General features: G+C 43.3%; 1 protein-coding gene across 1 annotated transcript in view; it reads right to left on the bottom strand.

Annotated features, from left to right (window-relative positions):
- Positions 1-10751, bottom strand: part of SLC9C2 (solute carrier family 9 member C2 (putative)) — a gene marked incomplete at its 3' end in the record, with an annotated part of 73678 nt that extends 62927 nt beyond the window's left edge. Inside the window, 5 exon segments of the mRNA XM_079107309.1 lie at positions 1118-1283; positions 5652-5780; positions 6433-6533; positions 8064-8261; positions 10591-10751. Of these exon segments, the coding sequence (XP_078963435.1) occupies positions 1118-1283; positions 5652-5780; positions 6433-6533; positions 8064-8196 (529 nt within the window). The 5' untranslated portion in view covers positions 8197-8261; positions 10591-10751.
- Between the last annotated feature and the right edge of the window lie 1479 nt (positions 10752-12230).

Raw genomic sequence — 12230 nt, 5'->3', positions numbered from 1 at the left:
AAATCCAGCCAAAAACCTTCACTGATTTTGTTTGAAAGCAACAGAAGACTTTCTACTGTGCTTCTTTTTTGGGGGAAAAAAAATCAAATACGGAAGCCACATTCAATAGCATTTACAGTATATTAACCATTTATAGTCAAGAGACTGCACAAATGGAAGCAGAGAGAGAATGAGGTAATAAAACAAGTAGCAGATGCAAATAGCTGAATAAAAATAAAGGACAGGGAAAAACTGTACTTAGGCATACAAAGACAAAAAAGAGCACAGGATCCAACTCAAAGAAATAAAACTATCTTGTAGCAGTTTAGAACCTCTCCACCAAGAGTGTCTAAAACCCTCCTCTGCTTTCCCAGGTCAAATGGGAACATCACCTGCTGGGAAACTGGGGGTTTCCCCCTCCAGTCATAGGTAATCTGTTTCCTCTAAATACAACCAGTGCTTTGAAGTTAGTTAGGAAAACATTTCTGAGTCAAAACCAGAAGTCATTGCCTCTAACTATTTCATGTTTTTACTGCTGTGTTAATAAAACATGGCAATAGGAGGATATTTCAGGGTGAATTCACCTTTGACCTCACCAAGTAATATGAGAAATAATACAAGAGCTCAGACCCTTTTGGAAATAAGCACACTGAAGCGCCAAACTAAATCTCTACCTCTCCTCTTCAACTGCCCAATCTTGGCTTTTTCAAAAGGGAACCAGTTCTAATGAAAGGTAGCAAGGCCTTGGGAAAGTGGTATATTCTCTCTGAATTGGTAAACAAATTCGCCAATGTAAAATCTTTACCTTGTGGCTGAGAATTCAGTGGCGTAGAACAATAATGCCAATTTTTGCCACCTCCTAGGAAGGTTACCTCTCCATCGTGAAGCCTTCTTGGAGGTTACACCTGATACTGCTTATCTGGGATCCTCAGGGAACAGCCTTATCTGCACTGCCTCCTTCAAGTCCTTCATTGCTCTGCCCTTCAGGATAAGAGCACAGATTCCTGCTCTGCCCTCAAAGATAAGAGCACAGATTCCTGCTCTGCTGGATGCACAATTTATGCAGAGAAAATATAATCGAGAAAATGAAGTATACTCATATCTCTAAGGGTAAGAAAAAGAAATAAATCTAACATACCAAGAGTTTTTAGTGAGCTCACAGAATGAAGAGGATCTGTAATGCTGAGAGTGATGCTCAAGAGTAAGCAAGACTGAAAATTCCATGACTCTCCATTGAACTTCAGAATCACATATCCAATTATGATGAATGACGCCGAAAAGCTAATCAATCCAGTTAACAAAACCTGTGAACCGATTCATAACATATTAGATTTAACATCCAAAGATGGTGTGACTGCATTTATTTATGTCCTAAGAATCAAATCTTGGCTTTTACACACATATTTTTCTCATTTTGCTATTTTTGGTTGACACATAATAATTGTACATATTAATAGGATACATCATACATTGTATGATGATCAGATCCAGGTAATCAGCACATCCAACCCTCAATTCATTATTTTTTTATATTAGGAACACACAAATTCCTCCGTACTCTTCTTTTTTGAAATAGATAATAAATTAGTGTTAATTAAAGTCATCCTACTGTGCTGGAACTTAACCGTCCCATCTAAGTGTGCTTCTGCACCAACTAACCAATCTCCTCTCCCCTCCTCTCTACTCTCTACTCATTGTTAAACCTGAAGCTCTGCAGCAGGGGCAGGATACCATGGGCTTGAGAAGAAATGTATTTATGCAATTTTCTATTTCTGTAAACACAAGAAAAAGAAAGTACTTATTTTCAAAAATTATCCCTCAGGAAAAAATTATTCCCTCAGTTGCATTATTCAGTCCTTTGGTTTTCTGCCTCTGTCTTTTATTTTCTGTGAGTTTCTGCAACTCTCCCTTTAATCTCTTTCATTGAATTAGTTTAGTCGACTCTCATATTTTCAACTTTCAAGATTTCTTTGGTTCTTGGTTTCTATTTATGGCAGGATTGTCTTATTCCTTATTGTTTCTCCAAGGTTATTAGTTATACATATTTGGAAGCTTTCTATTCCTTATTTTTATCATAAAGCATGCTAATTTTGTCAAATGTCCTCTTTATATTTATGGTGATATCATATGACTTTTGTTCATAAATCTCTTGAGAACATGAATTACCTTGAGAGTTTTTTAAATGTTAAATTAACCTTAGAGTTTTAAATAAGCACAACATGATCATTCCGTTTGATTGTTTGGTGGCTGTTCTTGTTTGCGGTGCTGGGTCTGAACCCAGAGTCGCTAGTATGCCAGGCAAACACTGAGCCTCATCCCCACCTTTGAACATGCTTTTATTATTGTGCCAAAAAAAATAGTGTAGGCTCTCTCAGCCTTTGAGCCATCTTTCTGGAAAACTCTGCACCATGAGAGCCAAGTGGAGGAAGAGGCAAATGTGCAGGCTGAGGGGCAAAAGAAGAAAGATGAGGCAGAGGTTCAAGTAAACTAGCTTGTGCACCGTAGAGGCCAAGGGAGTAGAAGTCAGGAATGCCAGAGGCCGGGGACGTTGTACTAGTTGTTGGACTGCCTGCTACTGTCCAGATTTAGAACCTGCATCGCCATCCCATTGCCAAGACCACCACTGAGAGAAGACCCACCTTGCTCATAACAGCTCCTGCTGGTCCTTAACCCGGGACCTTGGCATTCAGGACTAATTCATTTCTCAATTGTAGCCAGTGTAATGTGTGTACAATAAATCATCCCTCTGCTGTTTTAGCCGAAGAATCAAAAAAAAAAAAAAAAAAAATAGTGTAGAATTTTTCTAACTAAGTTTGTGTGAGATTGGCCCATGAAGTTTCTCTTATCATTCTTCTCTGATTTTGGTGTTCAGACTAGCCAGGCTTTAAAATATAACATAAGATTGGAGTTATCTTTTATACTGGGTGCCAGATCTTGCATTTAAAATAGTCTGGGTCTCATATTTTCCTTTACAGAGAGTCACATCTACTATTTCAACTCTAATGGTTACGGGGCTATCAAGGTCTTTGAAATTCTTGAGTAAGCTTGGCAAGTTGTACATTTTAGCAATTTTCCATTTCTCTAAAGTTTTAAAATATTTTTGCTGAATCATGAAGAAAATAAAACATCAGAACTGGAGGGATGTGGTTAAAGTCATTCTTAAAGGGAGTTTGTGATTTTAACTGCATGTATCAGAAAATAAAGAAAAGCATAAGGACTGAAAACATCACTAAGATTAACCAGTAGATTAAACAGTGCTGACAGTGGTAAACGGGAAGCTGCATTTGAGGAAACTGCAGGTGTACCTTGATTGTGCTTCACAGATGCTGGTGCTTTGTTGTTGTCACCAACTGAAGGTCCCTAGCAACCCTGCATTGAGCAAGTCTATTTTTCCAATACCATGTGGTGCTCACCTTATGTCTCTGTGTCACATTTTGGTAATTCTCAAAACATTTCAAAGTTTTTCATTACTACTGGTCTGTTATGGTTATCTAAAAATGGTGAACTTTGATATTACTATTGTAATTGTTTGGGACTGCTACAAACCCTGTCCAAACAAGACAGCAAACTTAATCATTAAGCCACGTGTATGTTCCGGCTCTTCCTCTGGCCAGCCATCCCCCTATCTCTCGTCCCTGGGCCTTCTTATTCCCTCCAATGGGACAATACTGAAATTAGGACCTCACACATCTCTTCTCACTTTAAACCAAAGGCTAGAAAATGATGTGGCTTTGTGAAGAAGGCCTGTGAAAGGCCAAGATAGCTGGAACCTGGGCCTCTTAGTGCAAAATGGTCAAATCGAGAATGCCGAGGAAATGTTCTTGGAGGAGGTAAAAAGCCCTGCTGCATTGAACTGTGAAGGACAAGGAGGCAGGCAGCCTCTTCCTGACAAGGAGATCGTGTTGGTGGTCTGTATAGATCCAGCAGCACAGCGTTCCTTTTAGCCAAAGCCCAATCCAGAGCAAGGCTGTGAGAGGTGAGGAAGAGGGAACTTTGACGACCACAGAGTTGGTGGTTCATGAGATTTAAGGAAAGGAGCCCTCTTCCTAACTGCTGCTGCTGGTGAAGCCCCAAGGCTGGTGCAGAAGCTGCAGCTGGTTACCCAGGAGACCTGGCCAAGGTCATTACTGAGGATGGCCTGGCCAAGCAAGATATTCTCAGGTTAGGTGAAACAGCTTTCCATTGGAGAAGATGCCATTTAGGACTTTCGTAGCTAGAGAACAGCAGTCTATGCCTAGATTCAAATCTTTAAAGGACAGGCTGACTTTCCTAATGCAGCTGGTGACTTGCAGAGAAAGCCAAGGCACCTTGACCATTCTGAGAATCCTCATCCCCTTAAGAATTATACTAAATCAATTCTGTGCTCTAAAACAAAACAACAAAGCCCGATGACAGCACATCTCTTTACAACATGATTTACTTAATATCTTAAGCCCATTATGGAGACCTATTGCTCAGAAAAAAAGATGGCTCTCAAAACATTATTACTCATTGACAATATACCTGGTCACCCAGGTGCCCTAATGGAGACGACACTGAGACTAATGCTGTCTATTCTCACAACATCTCTTCTGCAGCCCATGGATCCAGGGACAATTTCTACCCTCAAGTCTCATTATCTAAGAAATACATTTCATAAAGCTATAGCTGCCATAGCAATTGACTCTGATGGCTCAGGGCAGAATAAAGTGGAGACATTTTGGAAAGGATTCCTCATCTAGACACCATTAAGAACATTTGTGATTTGTGGGAGAAGGTCAAATGTCAACCATCAGGAATTTGGAAGAAGCTGATTCCAACTCTCATGGATGACTGAAGGGTTCAAGAGTACAGAAGTGGTAGAAATAGCAAGAAAGCTGGAATTAGCAGTGGTGAGCTTGCAGATGTGACGCATTGCTACAATATCAGAAGAAACCGAGACTGGAAAGGACCTGCCACTTACAGAAAAGCAAAGAAAGTGATTTCTTCAAAAGGAATCCACTCCTAGTGAAGCTGCTGTGCACATGGATGAAATGACAAAGATGTATTTAAAATATTACATAAACTTAATTGGCAGAGCCGTGGCTGGGTTTGAGAGGACCGACTACAGAAAAAGCTCTACAGTGGATATAATGATTAATTGTCAACTTGACTGGATTAAGAGATGTCAATGATTAAGAGGCTTCTGGTATGTCAATGAGGGTGTGTCTAGGAATGATTGGCATGTGGGATAATTAACTGAAGTGGAGCCCCTCCCTAAGCATGGGCAGCACCATCCAATAGGATGGTGGCTTGGATGAAATAAAAGTTGGAAGAAGAAGGAAGCAGCGGCAGATGCACGCTCCATTCTTCTCCAATGGGTTCTTGATTGTTGCTACAATCGCCCGAGGATATCAGACTCCTGCTTCTTCACTCTTCCAAGCAGATTCTGCCAGTGATGACTTCTGAACCAGTTTGCTTGTGTACAAAATGGAGATGACATCTACCTAGTGCCTTGTCATGGGGGTCACTAAGCAAATACTAATTCTTCTCCCTCAATTCTCTTTAATTAGCAGTTCTACACAATGAAGAGGGTAAAACAACTCAAAGGCAAAATTCATTAATTCATTAATGACCAATCTGTGATTAAAACAATATTTTTGATCAACATGAATAAGAACAGACTGCTTATTTGTTTCAAAATGTGTTCTTACCTGCCAGAACACGTTCTTGACTATATAAAAGTCCACATCCAAAGCAGCCACAAATACAATTAAAGGCAAAAAATAAGAATAAAGTGAAAAACTTGGTGTTATTAGGAGAGGGTAGACAACTGGGTACACCTAAAGGAACAAAGGCAAACGATAAGTTAGTTTGCTGCCATTCTCAAATATTAGAAACTAGGTCAGTTCTATGTCCTTTCATACAGACCTTAGAATATTTCCACTCACAACTAGTGAGAGATGATCTACACAGTCAGTCTCAAGAGTCTATAGTAGATTTCTTGAACTAACTGTCCAAGTGGGACAGATAGACACAGGAGTGTAGAGATAGATCCGTTGAAATAGATACATGGGCATTGTGTGGGGTTTTTTTGACTATATGAACACTGCCTATGGAGGGTAGCCAGTTTTGTTTTGTTTTTTTTAAAAGTGATGCACCCACCATGGGTAATAACTGAGAAAATTTTAGGTGACTCTCAGATAAGTATTTTTTATTTGACTATTAGATATTTATTTTAATTGACTTTAAGCAGGGACAGCAATACTGCAAGGTACCTGTGGTTTCACAGAAATTTGCAATTACAGATTTATCTGGAGTTTCCCTAAGTATACATCCTTGGTTATATGTTTTTTTTTTTTCAATTTGCCAAATGTTGTGAAGTTTTTTGAATAGCTATTCACATTTTTAAAAAATCATGGGTGAGGAGGGAATGGACCTTGTATTTGATATTTGTCCTTTCATTTATTCTCTCATTTATTATACATACAGTACCTCAATAAAATGATAAGCCAGTTGTCCTATAATAAATCCTGATAGAGAAAGAATTGCCAAGACAATGACTTCAGAATTCTTGAAAAACATCCTCAAGAACCCTTAAAAGAAAAAAAAAACAAGTATACCATTTAAACATAACTTTTACAGTTTAAAAATGCTAATTACCCTCATTTGATCATTACATATGCATCAAATTGTACCACACCCCATAAAGTGTCAATTTTTAAAAAAAATCATTGAGAGAGAAAATAATTTATAGTTTTGAAATGATTTAAAGTTCACTCTAGTTACTTGTTTTCACCCTTTCTGAGTGTTACATCATTGTGGACGAATAGCTGATGGCTGTTACAGATGCTGTCCATCATGTATAAGACACACAGACTGCAGCATCTCTCACAGGTAAATTTGGAGCATACCATCGGCCAACCCAGTGACATATTAGGAACACCATATTGGTGTCTTACCAATGGATCTGAGGAAATAACAACAAACCAACCTTAATTCCTACATCATTCATCATATTAATCATTACTCATGCTAAGCTACCACAACGTATGTTCTACAATTTTCCTAAAAGCCAGAAATACTTTTAACTGACTCTAACATAAAGAAAATTGTCTTCACCAGATAAGGAAAAAAAATGCCTTTTTTTCCTCTCTAAGTGCATTTTTTTTTTTTTTTTTTAGTACCAGGAATGAACTTGGGGTCTCTCAACCACTGAGCCACATCCCCAGCTCTATTTTGCATTTTATTTAGAGGCAGGATCTCACTGAGTTGCTGAGGCTATCTTTGAAAGCACAATCCTCCTGCCTCAGCCACTGGGATTACAGGTGTGCACCACCACGCCCGACTTCTAACTGCATTTTTGAGCAACTGATATTTTTCTCATTTTTCTCAATTGTTTGTAGTGGTCTACAAACTTTTCTCTAATTGGGAGTTGAATTGTGATTCGAGATGAAGCACTTGCGCCACTGAGAGTCACTGTATCTGCCTGAAGGCCATCTGCTTCGCCTGTGAAATTCTTCACTGGGGTTTAAAGTCCCTTATTCATGAGGCCTTTCCTAATTTCCTCCTGGGGAGTTGGGTAGGAGTGGAGAAAAAAAAAAAATCACATCGAGTGCTGTAATCAAGCGGGCACGGTCAACGACATCAGCTATGCGAACTGTACTGCTGGGCTTTGTTCGCGTGAGGCCCTCTCCTCCGTGCCAGAGACCTCGGGTAGCACCTCTGTGGCTATACTGACCATGTCGCACTGTGATCATTTGCTCGCCTGCCCCTGCCCTGAGAGGGCTCCGTGAGGTTAAGGACTGTCTCCCTCTCCTTGTGTGAGGCAGTGCCTGCCACGCTCAGCCAGTGTCCCTGAATGAAGGAACACAGTAGGTGCTACTGAAATCTGAATGTCACTAACCTGACAGCGTTTGCTCACAAGTTTTGTGGGCCTCTTCTTTCGGTGTGGTTGAGTTCACTCTCTGCACTGAGAAAAGTCTCAGAGGACAGAGGAAAGCGGAGTCTCACAAACCACCGCCCAGGGCCAGGGTGAAGCTCAACGGCACTGTGCTCACCTGGCATGTGCCAGGCCAGGGGTTCCATCCTCAGTACCACAGGGTGGGCCGGGGTGGGGAACCTACCTCCCAAAACAATAGTGCCACATATAAGCATCATGAAACGGTCCTTCATGATGAGGAACCCGGGTGGCCTCCCGCAGAGTAAGTCAGGCTTGGTACCTTCTTTTGGTGACCAAAAGGAGGAATTCAGCACCATTGTGCCTCCAGCCCTAACTTGACAGCTGCATGCGCCTTGTGGAACTTCCACCACTGCAGACTAGCCTGTGATGAAGCGTAAAAAGGGGAGCATGAGCAGCCAGGCCTCCACTCACCCCCACTCCTTCCTCCGAGGTTGCCCTACGCTCAGACCGGGCGCTGCTCTCCCGTCCTGGCACACGTTAACTCCTCCCGTTCACCTCTTGCTCTGAGGACATTTGGCGCATTGGCCTTTCTTCCTCTCACTGCTACCTGGGCGTGGGAGAGGAGCCTTATTGATTCCGGCACTTGCTGTTGTGACCAGAGGGTGATGCCTCCGTCCTCCCCACCCCCCGGTGAGCTCAAGGCCCAGGCTGAACACTGGCTGTCACTAAGGATCTGCACGCAGTATGTGACTCCAGGCAGGTTCTCCACGAACGTGAGATGGCCGAGCCCTTCGCACGGTAAGCAGCCAGGGCAGGCGTGCTCCTCCTTCTCCGTGGGTGAAACCCCTTGGAGAATTCCATTTTTCTACTCCAACCCCAATACCTCTTTGCCTCTCCCAGCCTCATCCAAATCCAAAATAGCAAACAGGAAACAAGGTCAGAGTTGAGTGACTTCCCATTAAGGCTGGGGGTGAGGATGGAAGTGAATAATGTGGAAACAAAGGAAGAGACTGGGGGCGACGTCTGATCGCACTGTGCCGCCACCGAACTAGGGACAGAGCCTCTTCCTCAGAGAGGTCTGATGACAGGCCCGTGGCTCACACATGATAACAGACTGATTTTGCTCCCAAGGCCCCGCCTCAGCTGGTGCCCTCGGGTAGGACTTAGCTGACACAAACCCATGTGGTGTAAAGGACTGGCTCTGTTTATCTGTCCCCGCAGTGAGCCTTGACCTACAAACTCCGAGAGGTCCCTACAGTAGCCCAAATCATACTTAAAGCTTATCTTTGGTCCCTTGTTTGGTACACAGGTCACAATGTGTAGCCGGGAGTGAGCCAGAAGGAGACTTGAAACACTGCACCTCCAAGGCAGTCACCTGTCCTCAAGTGGCTCTTCAGGTTTGTGGCATCCTCAAATCCCACATGTCAATAATCCTAAATCCAGCTCTTCTCCAAACTACCAAGACCAAAGGTAATGCTCTTCCAAGCCCAAGCTGGTTCAGAGCTGAGATCAGGAGGCAGGCTCTCAAAATCCCAAAGCAAGCCCTGCATCTGTTTGCCGGGGACACCACCGCCAACGGATAGCGCAGGAAGTCATTTCCATGCCCACTTCCCATTGGTTTCTTGCCAACCTGCTCTTGTTCTGATTGGCCACCTGATTATCCCCACCCCCAATCCAAAAGAAGCTCAATCCTCTGGTCCCAGGAAGCCTGCAGTCCTTGAGCTCTTGTCTACACCACAACTGTTATAACTGATTCCCTTGGCCTGACCAGATGGCTCAAAAGGTCAAGGACGGAGTGTTTTCCTCCTGCCAACTCCCTCCCGTACGGCCCTGTTTCATCAGCTTTTTCTGGTGCTGTGACTAAAAAGACCCAACCAGAACAACTATAGAGGAGGAAAAGTTTATTCGAGGGCTCATGGTTTCAGAGACAGCTGGCTCCATTCCTCAGGGCTTGTGGTGAGGTTGGACATCATGGCAGAAGAGTGTGGCAGAGGGAAACAGTGCACAGGGTGATCAGGAAGCAGAGAGTCCACTCTCCAGATACCAAATATATACCCCATGGCCACACCCCCAATGCCCACCTCCTCCAGCCACACCCCACCTGCCTCCAGTTACTACTAGGTCAATCCCACCAGGGATTAACTCACTGATTGGGTTCAGGCTATAGCTCAATCTCTCCTCCAGACCTTCTTGCACTGTCTCACTTGTGGATTATGGGGAATCACATCTAAACCATTACAAGCCCTAACCCTCTTCAAGGCTGCTCCATCTCCTCTCTGACTCATTTTGAATAACCTTTTCCATTTTCTTTTATCTTTCTTTCCCTTTCAATATTTCTCATTTCCATTTTCCTCCCTCCTATTCCTCATTTGCTTGTGGTCCTTAAAGAAACAATGTCACCCATACTCTGGGAGGACAAATGCATCCCCCAATTCTGTGATGTCTACCCTATTTTTTGCCTCTAATCACTAAAAACAAATACACTATCAATATTTTGTTGTTGTTTGTTTGGGGGATTTTGTTTGTTTTGGTTAAGTTTGGTTTTTTTGATACCAGGGATTGAACCCAGGGGTGCTTAACTACTAAGCCCTTTTTATACTTTGAGACAGTATCTCACTAAGTTGCTGAGGCTGGCTTTGAACTGGTGATCCTCCTGCCTCAGCAGTCCTGAGCTGCTGGAATTACAGGCATGAGCCACCGCACCTGGCTAGTATAAATGTTTTTTAAATGAACATTAATCCTCAGTTTACCGGTTACTTTCAAGAAGAGCTGAACTTGGCAGCTAGCAAAGTCCACGTTCATGCCTGGGCCTCCAGTCAAGTTTGCTGCGAATCCTCTCCTGGGGTGCCAAGGAGAACATCACAGCAGGGAACTCAGGAAGTCTGCCCTCCAGTTTCTCCAGCACTTAGGTACCAAGCGTAATATAAAGCCCATACTCTGCCTCCCAACCACTTGTCAATCTGCGCTCTGCCCACCTCCTATGTTTCAGGAATTTCCGGCTTAGGCTGCCGCCATTTTCCTGCTTCCCACATTACGTCCTAACATGCTAGCTAGCTATTGGTTCATCAGTCAGCTTGCAAGTGTTCTCCTCCACTACTGGTTCCTTCCAGCCCGGGAGATTCCAATATCTGGGAGAAGCACACACGCCATCTACCTTTTTTTCCTTTCTTTTCACCCTGGAGGGGATGTGTTAGTCGTCCGAATAATAAAGTCTCTTGCGTGAGACCTCGTGTCGGCGGTGCATTTTTCTGGGAGCTATTGGCGAGCTGCAACTGAGAGGAGTGACTGGGCGGCAGTTCAGCGGAGCGCGCAGTGGCGGCTAGAATCGCCGCAGGTCCCAAGCTGCCTTACACCAAGGAAAGTGACACAAGTCCCAGTTCCTGGAGACTAAACAGAATTTCAGTCGACAACTCTGTACCTGTCCCTGAACATAACAACCACTTTGGCATCTGTACAGCCACCCCCACAACATTCTCTACGACATTCTATTTTGCACAGACTATACATTTGACTACTGTGATCCTTTTAAGCCTCTGGATCCATCCTTGCTGTAAATGCCAGAGGTCGTTTTTCCTTAAGGTCTTATTCCCAGCCGTCTCCTGAGACCTATTCCTTTACTTCCACATCTGCCTTTACTTAACTCACCCAACTGCCAAGTGCTATGTGCTGCCCCCTCTTTCACCCCCACCTCGTCTGTGCTGGTTGTCACCTTGATTTCTCTCAGCACTAACTCTCCTCAGCTGCACTGCCCGGGGTCCTTTTGACTAATGCCCTTTCAGGTTCTTATCTAGTTCCTGTCCTGGGGTGGTCCCCTCAGGCTCTCTCAGTCCACCTCAACCCTGTAGGTAAGACTCCTGTGATTTTAATTTCAAAACTCAAGATTCTCCAAATCTCCATACCTCAGGAAAACATGGACAAAATTTAGAGTCAGCTCTGGCTTTCACATAGTTTTGAGAAACCATCTTCCCAGCTGTCTGGAGAAAGCCCACCTAAAATCTGAAAGGTTCTATGTGGTATCTTGGATATTTCTGAGATCTCAACTGATAACCTTATAAACCTGCCCTGGATTTGGTCTTTTCCCAGAATTCATTTCTTAGTTTGAAAACTAATCTCTGTCTAGAAAGTCTAGGCATGAGAAGCAACTTTATTTTCAAACCTAGTAAGTACTGGCTCCTCTGTATTTCTTTTAAACTTCGTTTGAAAGCTGAAACGTTCCTTCTCTTCAGCTCCCGTTTAAGAAGCAGCCAGGAGAATGGAGGAAGGAGGGACTGTATAGAGGGATAAGAGCGGTGGGAGGGGTGGGAGGGAGAAAAAAACAGCAATGAGTCAAAAACAATTACCCTAGGTAAGTGTATGATTACAAAACAGTATGCCTCCACCTCATGTGCAA

The sequence above is a fragment of the Sciurus vulgaris genome, assembly GCF_902686455.1.
Source record: "Sciurus vulgaris genome assembly, chromosome: 12".
Taxonomy (NCBI): domain Eukaryota; kingdom Metazoa; phylum Chordata; class Mammalia; order Rodentia; family Sciuridae; genus Sciurus; species Sciurus vulgaris.
This window is presented reverse-complemented; position numbering and strand designations above follow the sequence as displayed.